This window comes from Meriones unguiculatus, chromosome 3, assembly GCF_030254825.1.
Source record: "Meriones unguiculatus strain TT.TT164.6M chromosome 3, Bangor_MerUng_6.1, whole genome shotgun sequence".
NCBI classification, from domain to species: Eukaryota; Metazoa; Chordata; class Mammalia; order Rodentia; family Muridae; genus Meriones; species Meriones unguiculatus.
Genome location: NC_083351.1, coordinates 21,259,859 through 21,272,757, shown reverse-complemented (window position 1 = coordinate 21,272,757; position 12,899 = coordinate 21,259,859). Strand labels below are relative to the sequence as shown.

The window sequence follows — 12,899 nt, the reverse complement described above, 5'->3', positions numbered from 1 at the left end:
GTGTCAGAGAGCGGCGCCCTGGGCACCGGCGGCTGGGTACTGCCAAAGGCAGCCCGGGCCTGTAGTCAGTCCATCTGGGGTGGGGGTGGGGTCGTGCAGACCGTAGCATTCCAGAGCCTTCTCTTGCCGTCCCCCCAGCTACCCCACCTTCCACTACTAACCTGAGCGGCACAGATTTTGTGTAATGACAAGGAAAGGGAACATTCGGTGCCAGGCTTTTAATTACAGTTGCTTCGGGCTGCTGGCATGCTGAATGGCCACATGGAGGGTGCTTAAGCACTCCGAGACACCAACAAGATCCAGCCCGTGGTGCGTGCAGTCCACACCTGGAGAGGGTGGACTGCTTCAGAGCCCTCTGAGAAGGACTGAACCCAAATTACTTCACAGGGACATCAGGGCAGCTGGCCATATGCGGCCTGGGCTTCGGTGGCCTTCGGACCTCTAGAGCAGACTCCAGCCAGGGGGAAGTCCTATAATTGAGTAGGAGACAGGTCTCTGGGAGGCGGGCCAAGCTCTGAAAGGGTGGGGTGGCATTGTAGGGTATAGCCACATGAGACAGCTAGGACAGTAGCCACGTCCGCAGCAGTAGACGGCCTGCAATGCTCTCTGCTTCCTCGAGCACGCTTAAGCCGCCTATCAGCCCAGCTTAGGGGACACAACCTCAGAGAGGGAATGACTCTGGCCGAGTCACCCAAGCAGAAAGCCAGGACCGGAGCCGCAGCCGCTCACTGAGCAGCAGCAGTCTTTCCATGAGTGCAGGGGCGGATCCCAGGCAAAGGATCAGGCTGTGCCTCCCAGAGCTGGGGCCAGCCCCACTCAGGACAGCACTGTGGTGACGCTGGTCAGCACGACGTGTTCGGAGACTTTTGAGACGGAACACCGGCTCTGCAAGGACAAGGACTTGTGTCTGGCCGAGGAGCGGGGACCCAGACCAGGCAGACAGCAGGAGAAAGCGGCCTTAAACTGCTCCCGAAATTTGCCTTGGTTGGGAGACAAAAGACACAGCCATAAGGGGACAAATGCGGCAGGCACGGGCTTGAGCTCAAGGAACACCCGCATAGCTCCAGTCAAAGCTGCCTGGTGGGCAGAGAGGGAGGGGTAGAGCCGGGGACGGAGAGCCCAAGGCTACCTCAGCCCTGCCAGCCAGAGAGGAGGAGAGGGCCCCAGCGGGTTCCTGGAGCAAAATGCAATTGTCTTGATCCCTTGACTGCACTCTGGCGAGGAGCCTGGCTCAAGACGTGGCGTCTGGCTCAGAAGCCTCAGGTCACCTGTGCCACCATGACGTGTGTGTCGAGGGAGCTCAGGGTTCACACTGTTGCTAGCCTCCCCCAGCTCTGCCCAACAGGGTTGAAATGAAAGCAGCAGCCCTTACAGGCAGCAGTCACACTGCACCAGGGGGCTGTGCCGGGACCTCAGACTTCATCTCCCAAAGCAATGGGAGAAGAGGAACAGCACAACGCTGTCAGCTCATGTGTATGTGCCGGGGGGGACAGAGGTTCTCCTGAAAGCAAACCCTCCGCAGTTGTGCCATCAGCCTCCCATTCTCTAGGATCCAGCTCAGGGCAGGGCACACAGGAGGTACTCAGGAAACACAGGCCCAGAGCAAGGCATGTGCGTCTGGGTAGCTGCTTGTTCCTTCCTCTTCTGTAAAGTTCCACTCTTCTGTCCTGTCCTCTGAGCTGGGAAGCAGCCAGGCAGCCTTGGCTGAGTAACTCTTGATTCCCAGCCAGAGCTACGCTAGTGACCTCTGACCTCTGACCCCTTGTCAAACATCTTCACTATTTTTGAGAGATCTGCATCCAAGCTTGGGCGGTCATCTTGACGGCTCCCCTGAATCCTTGTCACAAATCTGTGGTCTGATGAGTCACTTCTGCTGAGCCCAAAGGTAAGGGGTCCACTGAGACCGAGAAGGAAGGTAGAGGACACAGGTGGGAATACAGGACAACATGGTGGGAACGGGGCCAGGGGGCCTGTACTCCCGGAAGAGAGAGTGGAAGTTTGCCTTGAGGCTCGTAGATCCAGGAGTAGCCAAGATTCTGGCCACCCTATCCTGTGTCTGGCTGTCTCTGCTGATGACTACCCTTGTCTGTCAGCTAGACTATACACTCTCCCCTCAGCCAGGCCCTTCAGGGTGCTCTAGGCCTGGCTCCCTCTAGGAACACAGATTGCTCTATCGTCTGTGCCAGCCAGAGAGGAACTAATAGAAAATCTTACTGTGTGTGCTCCCTGGATGGGGGACAGAGGCCCAGGCCCTGTCCTTTCTCTTAGGCACTGGTCTGCGGGTATGTCAGACTCCATCCTGGGTACTCTCTACCGTCCAGAGCTCAGCTCACAGCTCATGGGAAGGGCAGCGTATTCGAGTCTCCCCTATGAGTGAAGGGTTCCCAGGGAGAGCTGGAGAGCCGTGCACCCTTTCCTTCCAGGCTGAGATGGACCCCCAGGACTGTGCCACTCTCAGCCACTGCATGCATGGTCCACTTACCACTCAGGAAGTTGTAGATGATGGGGTTGGCAGCGCTGTTGGCGTATACCAGCCAGTGGGAGAAGGTGAAGCAGGCATAGACGGCTTCCCGGTCGCTGGCTTGCCGGAACATCCCAAACACTCTAGTGCCAGCGAGAAGGATGGTGAGAGATAGGACAGGTGGGCAGGGGCGGGGGGACCCACAGAACTCTAGCTAGAAGGTGTCCCCACTGTTCGCTACCATCTCCTTGGGGCACTCGGCCTGAGATCTTGACCACAACTTTGGGTACCCAAGCATGGATGATGACTAGAATGGGGCAGGGACCAATATGATCTGCCCTGACTCTGACTATCAGATCCTCCATCTACCTTCTCATCCATCCCAACAGAAACAGCATGTCATGGACAGCATCCATTCTTCAGTTAAAGAAGCTGAGGCTTAGAGAAGCCCAAGCCCAAGATCATACAAGTCAAGACAGGGCCAAACCCAGGCTGTCCCCTGTCCAATACCCCATGACTTCCCACACACAGCCCCTCATCTGCTGTGTCCCTGTGTCCTTCTGCCTATCCTGCTGTCCTCCAGACCCCTGATGCTTGCTCCTGGCTTTGAACTCATGATCTGCTTGCCTTGGCATACTGAGTGCGAAGATTCCAGACACTCACCTCCCAGCTTCTCAGAGAAGCCCTACCACTACAACATATCTGAGACAAAGCCAAACCCACCAGGCCCCATCACCACTCTGTCCTCAGTCTGTATTTTATTTTTCTTTAAGGTCCTCACTGCCTGATACACTGATTTCTCTATTGATTTTTCTTCTTTCATAGACTGCAGCCTCTGTGAAGACAGGGCTGTTGTCTGTCATTTGTATCCAGTCACCCTTGATAGCCAAGTGCATGGAGGGACAGGTTTTCCTTATTGCCCTTGTCGGGTATCCCTGAGCAACACTAGAGGAAATGGAAACAAGGCAGAGCAGTCGCCTGCCCCAGGTTGGAGAGGAGTGAAGTGAATGGCAGCTTTGCTCAGGTCCCACAGCTCCTCCCCACATGCTCCGCATGTGTCCTCACCTCTTAAGGACATTGAGGACACTGATGGGCAGATAGCAGAGCGCAAAAACCAGCAGAACCACCATCAGCATCTTAGCAGTCTTCCTCCGAGCGCGCATCTGCTTCACCTCGGCCAAGAAGGCTCGGGCTCGGGGCTGGGGCTCTGTACACAGGCCCTCGTGCTGAGCCTCCAGTTGTTCTGAGGGTCGCTTCCAGTTCCGCACCAAGGCCGATGTGGTACCAGGGATCTATCCAACACACACACACAAGTGCCTTTGACTAGGGCCTGGTGAGCAAGGCGGGGACATAGAAGGAAACCGCCACACTGCGGGGTCTGAACCCCTTCCTAACTGCTCTCCCAGCCTCCTGAGATCTGTAGCTCCATCACTGGGGATGGGGTAAAGAGCTGAATCATGAAGAGATGTTCATGCCACACTGTCGGGAGGCCTCAGTGAGGGCTTAGGTACAGGACTTAGCTCTCACCTAGGTGAATACCCAGAAGCCTGAGTAGTTCTGGGCTCCCAAAGCAAACACACACTGGAAGTCCCGCCTACCACTGGAAACTCCTCCCATCACTGGAAGCCCCTCCTACCACTGGAAGCCCCGCCTACCACCGGACATTGCAATCACGCTACAACCCAGAGGCAAAGGCAAGGCACCAGAAAGCAAGAAGCTAGAGCTCAGAGACTGCTCACCCGTTTACAGGCTGTGTGACGTCCCTAAACCTTTGTTTCCTTAAGGTAGACCAGTCAGGTGGGCTCTAACAGGGCGAGCCTGCAAGGCAGGTCCTGGGTTTAACCCGCTTGTCTCCCAACCCTTTGTCCCGTGTAGCCTAGGCATGGGTTAGCCATTGTTCAGATTGTACGGGACATCCCAGAAGGTTGGTGTCACTGAGGTCGGTCCAGGTCCTCTCACTGCCTAGATACTGACCCAGACTTACTGCCACTAGCGCAAGTGGCTCTTAGCACCCATTTTCCCAAGAGCACAGCCCATGAAATCCATGATGGGTCTGTCCAATGAGGGCAAAGTCAGGCCTGGAGCCAGCTGGCCTCACTGGCCTTGCCCGTCACACTCTGCAGTGGGCAAAAGTGCCTCTTTCCTTAGCTGTAAGACACTGGTGTGAAGCTGAGCTGGGCAAGCCATCCAGAATGACAATGGTTAACATTCGGATACTAAGCTGAGCACTGGAGCCTCAGGCTTGGGTTTTAAAACACCCCCCCCCCCCATTTTCTACTCACTAGCAGAGTGCTTTGGGGGACCTTGTCTTGCTTTCTCTGGGTCTGCTTTCTCCCATGTTTAGGGAGAAAGGCAAGAGATACTGTGATTAAAGCTAGCTCTGTAATCCTAGCTACTAAAGAGGCTGAGGCAGGAGAATTGCCAGTTCACGCTAGTCAGGTAAACTTAGCAAGACCCTGCCTCAATGTTTAAAAAAAGGAAGGAGGGAACAGGGGCTGGGGAGAAAGTCCTGGGGATATTCTTCAGTGGTAGAACACTTCTCTAGCATATGTCAAGGCCCTGGACCTGCTGTACCAAGAGCTAATTGATCGAGGCTGCAATTCACTTTGGGGCCTCCAGCTCTTCACATCCCTGGGCCTGGCCTCTATGTAGTCGCAGTAGAGATAACACGCTCTAATGTCAGGGACCATCTACTCCATCAGAACAACAGCTGCACCTTCCCAGCCCGGGCGGTGACAGCAGAGCGAGTCTCACCTGTCGGCCCCAGAGCTTGCGGAAGATCTGGAAGTAGGCCATGGCCATGAGGCCCAGCGGGGCCAGGTAGGTGACAATGAAGAAGCAGCTGTGGTAGATCTTGGGGTAGAGTTCATCTGTAGGGGTCGTGAGATGCAAGGGTCAGGTCAATCCTGGGAGTCCCAGTCCGCCTCAGCAATGCCACCTTGTCCCAAAAGGACCAAAGAAAGACCTGAGGACAACTGAATTTCACCATGGCAGGGAGAGAGCCTAGAATTGCCGGGTCTAGTGGTATCATTCTGGAGGGATTCCTAGCTGATGTCCACATTAGGGGAGGTACCTGCCCTGGGAGGACCCACCCTGAAAGTCCGCTATGCGCAGTCCCCAGAGGTGCCCATCATTACCTGCCCAGTGCTCATCACAGACAGAGAAGAGCCGAGTACGATTGGCTAGCTCAGGCAGCACACTGCTACACTCCATGACAGCAGCCTGGGGCACCATGACAGCCAGTGACACAGCCCAGATGCCCAGGATGGAGCCTCGGGCACGGCGAGCGGTGCTCTTGAACAACAGGGGGTGGCAGATGGCATACCAGCGGTCCAGGGCGATGAAGCTGAGAGTCAGCACTGCCACCGACACCGACACGGCCTGCCCCACAGGGACACAACGTCAGAGGTGTGGAGGGGAGCAGTTCCCAGCTCAGTGCTGCTAGTGCAGCAAATTCTGACTGCAACCCTTTCTGCCGCGTGAATCTGGGCAAGTCACTCACCCTCTCTGAGCCTCATCTGCGGAATGGGAATATGACATCTATCTGGCAGAATGCTGGTAAGAGTAATGTATGGAAAATGTCCCGTTGGAGGCCTGACAAACACTAGGCACCGCTCTACTGCAAACGACACTTCTCTCCCTAATTTTTCTAAATAATTTATTTAAAAAAAATTTAATGTACATTGCTGTTTTGCCTGCATGTATGTCTATCTATGAAGGTGTCAGATCCCCTGGAACAGGAGTGACAGACAGTTGTGAGCTGCCATGTGGGTTCTGGGATTTGAACCCAGGTCCTCTGAAAGAGCAGCCAGTGCTCGTAACGGCTGAGCCACCTCTCCAGCCCTTCTTTCCCTATTTTTACAACCTGTGAGGTGGGTGCTGTGTTACAGGTGAGAAGATAAGACACGTGACTCCCTCACATTTAATCTCAACAGAGTGAATCAGTTGAGCAGAAGACCTCGAAGCAGAGAGAAATCCAGGAGGCGTCTCTGTCACCCGGAAGGTCACCCCTTCCCCGTGCTGTGGGGAAACCCTCTTATTCTGAGAGGCGTAGATGAGTCAGCTAATAGCATAGGTGACAGTGCCTCATGACTGTGCCTCATGGTGTTCGGGTTCCCCAGGGTTCAGGAAGAGGACTGAGGGCGACTGAGAGGCCATGGTGGCCTCTGGCCAGCCCTCCTCCCATTCCACTGATACCATCTGGGCATCCTGGCGCCCGGTATTGGAAAAGGAGACTAGAGAGGAGAGAGTTCCATTTAACTCTCTGGGGCCCCACTGGGGTCAGGGAGCAGACCCAGTGAGTGTTTGGGTCTGTCACTGTGGGCCTCTGTCTCCTCTCTGCATGTTCCTGGAGGTAACTGTGTGTGTGTACACATGACCGGGTTTGTACCTGTCACCAGGGGATGTCTATGTGAGTGTGTGGGGCTGTGTCTGTATTCCCGAGTGTCCAGCCTGGTGGTCTGGATGACCCTGCAAGAGGCCCGAGCCACCGTGACTCGCCTGAAAGGCAAGCCTTAAGGTTACGGAGCCCCGCCAGGGTTGTAGGTTTTAGACAGGTGTGGTAGAGGCTGCTGAGGTCCGTGGGAGAGCTAACCTGTAGATAGGGGATGACCTTGCACAGGGCATGGCCGAAGAGCCACGATTCAGTGATGTCCACCAACAGGCTGGCAGGCAGGCAGATGGCAGTCACCAGCACATCTGCCAGGGACAGGTTGACAATGAAGTAGTTGGTGACTGTCCTCATGTGGTGGTTCCGCCACACAGCCAGGCAAACTGCAGAGAGCAGCAGGGTGAGGCGAAGCCGGCAGCAGAGCACAGCATGTCCCATTCCTCGGGGACAGCCAGCCCTCACACAGCCACCTCCGCAGCAGGAAGGGGTATGAAGGCCAGGCCCGGGACTCCCTCCAGTTCTCAGAAGGAGACAGACACCTACCCAGGGTGTTGCCCACCAAGGCAATGAGGAACACGGCCACGTAGGCCGCGATGAGAACCCACTCGTACTGCTTCGGGTAGAGATAGTCCCGCCACAGGTAGCGGAGGAACTCATCCTCATAGTCTGGAGGTAGGCGGAAGGATTCCCCGCTACTAGTGGCGGCTGCGGCCGGGGTCCCGGGAGTGGCCGAGGGTTCCATGGGCTCGGGAGCCGCTTCAGCTGAGGAACATCCTGGGCTCTGTGGAGGAAGAGGAACTCCCACAAGCCCTCGGCCCACTTCCTTCAGGGGCCCCTGATCTTGCACTCAGATCTTTGGGGTCCCAGCCCAAACTTCCCGAAGGAGGGAAGAGGGGAGGGAAGTGGGGGAAGAAGGGGGAAAGGGAACATCAGGGGCATTACCTACCTTCCCTTTCTTTAGTCTTAGTCATGAGTTGGGATGCCTCCCTCATTCAGTCTCAGTTTCCCCATCCAACGGAGTCCAACGAAGTGTTAAAGGTACCTACCTCCCAGGGCCACGATGAGGGGTACTGAACTCTAAGGCTTGGGCACCACTTCACCCAGAGCCTGGTACGCCCAGAAGCCGGCCTTCCAGTCAGTGTCTGGTATCATTAGTGAGCACTGCTGTGCGGGTGAAGAGATGGGAAGCTGAGAGGCTGAACCCCTTCAAGGTCACAAAGCCAATCCAGGTCTGTCTGCGTCCTCCAGCCATCTCCGATTCAGGAAGGGAACCCATTCCCAATGGCAAATACTGAGTCAGTTCTCAAGCCTTGATTAGGGGTTGGGACGCAGGTTCAGGGAGATGTTGAAGACCTAGGGGCCGCCCGCTAGACCTTCAGCTCTTCCTCAGTGCGTGTACACGCGCGGGCGCGCACACACCCTCGAGGAAGAGTGCGGGAAGGGACTGACCACCTTCCTAGGTGAGAGGATGCGGTCCCTCTCCCAGAAACTGGGCTCTCAAGACCCCCTTGCCAGGTCTCCTGGAGTCCCCGGGGCCGCTATATTCCCCAACGGCCGCCAGGGGTCGCTGAGCCGGCGCGCAGGCCGCTCTCCATTCATAAATCCGGCCTGGCTCAGGTCGCTCCCTCCTCCCTGGCTCAGACCCCTCCTCCCCCTGGCTGGGGAGGGACGACCCCAGACTGGTGTAGGAGGGTGGACGGTGCCCCCGGAGAGCCCTAGAGGAAAGGCCAAGGTCGCTGGCCCACCGATTTCCCAGCGGGACCTTCCTGCTCCTTAGGGGGTCGGGGAGGATTCCCAGAAGGGGCAGCAAGTGCGCTAAAGGGTTCCGCGGGAGCCGCCCGGAGGTGAGCCGAGCGGGTGGTGGCGCGGCCTCCCAGCACCCTGGCCATCCCCCAGAGACTCCGGGCTCCCTCCGCTGCTCCTCTTGAGCCCCCAAGCCGTCCCGGAGGGTCCCCCGCGCCCCGCACCTGTTGGCTCCGGGCGCCGGGCATCCTCGGTTGCTGCTACCTGGATCTCGCTCGCGGGACTTGGCCTTGGTGCGGGGCTGCGGACGGTGGCGGCATAGCCCCTCCTAAGGCGGCTCTGTCCGCTCAGTGGCTGCGCGGTCCGGGCTCTGGCGCCCGCGGTAGCTCGGGAGGGCTCAAGAGGGCTGCGCGCCGCGGGGAGGGGAGCGGGGCGGGAGACTGGGTAGGGAGGGGAAGGAGCCCCGGCCCCGTCGGCACTCGAGGTCGCCCAGCCGGAGCCCCGCCTTGCACTTCACGCTTCCATCCACCTCCATTCACGCGTCCACCGGCTCATTCATACCGCGAGCATCCTTTCCACACTTAGCTCCCGCCACCCCGCGTTCAGCGCTCAGCTAGGGGGTGTGTGGGTGCGGTGTCGGGGGGGGGACGGCTCAGGGGTGGCCCCCATCTCTGCTTGCTGCCTCACCTGACTGATGAGGTGGGTGGCACAGGTGAGTGGCACGGGGGCGAGAGGATGCCAGGGCCGTTTCCAGGCAAGCCTAGGACGCGCTGGAGCAGCTACTGTCCGGAAACGTTAGAAAGCCCTGCCCTCTCCCGGGTCTCTCTGCCCCCAATCCTTGTTTGCACCTATTTTCCCCCAGCCCAAAGCACGGACGTGAGGTGGAGACAGAAGAGGGGAAGCTGGGGACGTCCATTAATTCAATAAACATTTGCCAAGCCCTGGGGTAAGCAAGGACCCCACAATACAGCCGCCATTTCCAGAGGGTACCCGATACTCGTTTCATCCCCTTGTCAGCCTGGTGAGGTGGTCGTTACTGACCCCATTTCACAGATAGGTGAAATGGATACACACGGCCCAGGGTTTTGCCCAAGGTCGGAGGCAGAGCTGACATTCAAATCTGTGTTCCATTCAGAACCACCAGCTCTCTCTCCTCTCTCCCCCTGCCCTGCAAAGGACCTCCGCCTCTCAAGGAGCAAGACGTTTCCCTATGGCGTCCACAAAGCTGGGAGAGATCCCCCGGTGGGGGGAGGGGCGGGGACTAAGGGCAGAAGAGCTTGCCCAGGGCTTCCTAGAGCAAGAACACCTGCTCTGACACTTGACGACAGAGTGGCCCGCGGGCTAAGGTGGAGAGCGTGGGAGAGGTCTTTTAGGTCGACAGCAGCAGGTGCAAGTGATTGCAGGTTGGGTCCTCCCCCCTCCCCCCAGAGCCCTAGCAGGACGATGGCGACCTCCCAGGCTTTCACCTAGTTCACCTCTTGCCTCCGGACAGGGTGGTCCAAGCAAGTAAATCTCCTTTCTCTCACATCCCTCCCCTCCTGGAAATGTAACCTCTACCTTCTCTTGGTGGCCAGAACCCTCTTCCAAGGTGCTAGAGGTGCGAACAGGGAGTCTGTGAGCAGAGGGCCGGGCAGCACGCTCGTGGGTCTGGAGTGGACCAGGCAGAACTCTGTCCTTAGGTAGCTGTGGTATTCATCTGCAGGATGGTGGGCAGGGGGTAGGTGAGGGACTGTGCGTGCGTGTGTTCCTGTGTGTGTGTGTGTGTGTGTGTGTGTGTGTGTGTTAGGGCATTCACAGAAGGGTTGTCTAAAGAATCCAGACTCACGGGGCTGGAAAGATGGCACAGTGGTTGGGAGCGCTTGCTACTCTTCCAAAAGGACCCAAGTTCAATTCCCAGCACCCACATGGCAGCTCACAACTGTCTATAACTCCAGTTCCAGGTGGCCTGACACCTTCACACCAATGCGCATAAAATTAAAAATTATATAAAATTAAAAAAAAAAAAAGGCAGACTCTAGCCATGTACAAGAGCGGGCTCTTGGGTGATGACTGGGTTCCCCCTGGGTAAGATATGTCTGTATGGGTCTTGATTATTCCCTGTGTTTAGGTGTTTGTGTCTACGGACTGTGTGTGTGTGTAGGGGGGGGGGGGGTCTGTCTGTCTCCGTGGGTCTCTGTGCATCTGTGGTTTTGACCAGCCCTGGCCCCTCACAGGGTCTCCCTGCGAGTGTGGGAATGTGCGTGTAGGCGTGCCCTTTGTGTCACCAGCTCTGCAAGTGTGCGAATGTGGAACTCGGTAGTCTGCTCCCGTGGTGATGACTCACCCGTCTGCATCCCCCCCCCCCCACCAATCTGGAGCTGCGACCATTTGCCACGTCGGGGTCCCAGAGGAGGCTACAGCATGTGGAGGGATGGGAGGCAGATCGTGCAAGGACGCTCAAGTAAAAAAAAAAAAAACAAAAAAACAGCTGCTGCAGGCAAGGTGCAGCCGGGGATGCGGAGAGATAGATCCCTGCGTGGGCGGTGGGCAGCCCAGGCTCTGGACTGACTCTACAGCTCGGAGCTGTGCGCTGCAGGCCCCCTGGGCTGGAGTGAGCGAAGAGCCTCCACAGTCAGTGTACACTGAAGAGTGGAGTGTGTGTGTGTGTGTGTGTGTGTGTGTGTGTGTGTGTGTGCGCGCGTTTGTTCATGTGGGGAGAAGGACTGGCTGGCTAGTCCCTTAAACCACTGAAAACATGCAGTATCTTAGCGCCGGCCCCAGCCCGGCTGATCAGGAATCTCCAGTTGTGCATTTCTCCCCCCTTAATTCCTGTGAACCCCAGAGATGGCTACTTTCTAAGACGAGAGTCATAAGGGACCACGAGGCTGTCTGGTCCTGAGTTGGGCACCCCAGTTCAGCTATGGGTAGCTGACCATGGGCCTAGATTAACAGACTTGATTGGCTGCTTAGAGCGCATGCTCTGAAAGACCCTCCGGAAGTGCAGTTGTTTAGTTCTTGGGCACGATGACACTGGCTTCTGGGAGCTCCTGGCAAAATGTCCCTGCCCGGGGGGGGGGGGGGACACCGAGGACTTCAGGTTTTCCATCTCTGGACTGTGGACTGTGCCCACCAGCCCTGCTCCCTCTGCTCAGGGAATGCCAGCCAGAAGCCTTTGGCTTTGCCCGAGCTGTCTGTCAAACCGTGTCCACATGACCTTTTTCCTGGAACCAGCCAGCCCCAGCCTTGTTGATCTAATCCTGAGCCTCCAAGCCACAGGTCCCTGTCACATCCATCTTCAAGTGTCAGCCCAGGCACTGTCCTCAGGTGCTGGCTCACCCTCCCTCCCTCCCAATTCCCTTGCGACTTACAGTAACCTCTGTCTGGCAAGGGCTAGAGCAATTGAACAGTAATTGGCTTTGCAATTTGTGGATGCCTCGGGCCTGGCTGTGGGTGGGCAGCTATGCCCAGGTAGCAGGGATATTGTTCAGAGGCCCTAAGTCGGGAAACAGGGTAGATTGCGGTGCTGGGCTCTGTCGTGCTCCAGGAAAGGGGTTCCAAAGATGGGGACTAGGGAAGTCACTGAGGTAGCTGTGAGGTTTTTGCTCCCTGGGTTCAATGGCAATGACTTCTGGGAAGAGCCAACCAAGAGTTTGTGCCCTGGGGTGATAACCCAGGTACCTCACTTCCTCAGCATCTACACAAGATATCCTCATCCCTTGGAGGAAGAGCTCTGTATTTCAGGCCTGGAGACTTAGAGGGACCAAAGCAGACCAGGAAAGGAGGGATGCAATGTCTAGAATCAGGACCCTCAGAGACTTGGGGTGGAGCAGGAGAAGGGGCTTCCTCGCCCAGCTACTCACTCAACAAACCCCTAGGGTCATGCAACAGCAGATCGGGCCCTGCAGCTTAGGGTGGGGAGCCCCTTACATGGAGGTGGTTGGGCATAGTCAGGTGCATGGGGGTTATTGTATGGAGGCAGACTCCGGTGGAATGAGTTCAGGACCCACAATGTGAGTCCAAGCAGAAAACTCACCCCTGGACTTGGTCAAGAGCTTGGTTATTGAGGGGCACACAGGCTCTGGGGCCAGAAAGGCATGGCTTAGCTGGCAGCTCAGTGCTCCCTGATAGGTGCTCCTGAACTTCCAGCTCCCTAGAACTCTGTCTGACGTAGAGCTCAGTGGTTGAACAGTTGTGAGCATGCACAAGGCCTTGGGTGCTATCCCTAACAGTGAACAAGAGGGGATTTAGGGTTAAGGTAGTCAAATTTGAGGTTTGCAGTCTGAAGATATGGCTCGGTGGTGGAGCACTTGCTTGGCATGCACAAAG

The 12,899-nt window shown here is 56.9% G+C and overlaps 1 protein-coding gene across 9 annotated transcripts; it reads right to left on the bottom strand.

Moving 5' to 3' along the window:
* Positions 1 to 207: 207 nt before the first annotated feature.
* Positions 208 to 9,323, bottom strand: Hcrtr1 (hypocretin receptor 1). 9 transcript variants are annotated; one of them, XM_060379467.1, is made up of 9 exons: positions 8,819 to 9,323; positions 7,798 to 8,015; positions 7,395 to 7,613; positions 7,056 to 7,234; positions 5,599 to 5,842; positions 5,216 to 5,331; positions 3,527 to 3,753; positions 2,483 to 2,604; positions 208 to 885 (listed from the first exon to the last, which is right to left on the bottom strand). In XM_060379467.1, the coding sequence occupies exons 2-9, from the start codon at positions 7,841 to 7,843 to the stop codon at positions 662 to 664; spliced, it is 1,377 nt and encodes a 458-aa protein (XP_060235450.1). In that variant the 5' UTR covers positions 7,844 to 8,015; positions 8,819 to 9,323; the 3' UTR covers positions 208 to 661. The 9 variants fall into 9 exon arrangements, with proteins under 9 accessions (XP_060235450.1, XP_060235457.1, XP_060235451.1 ...); XM_060379474.1 differs by having other exon boundaries at positions 7,898 to 8,015; XM_060379468.1 differs by having other exon boundaries at positions 7,798 to 8,012.
* Between the last annotated feature and the right edge of the window lie 3,576 nt (positions 9,324 to 12,899).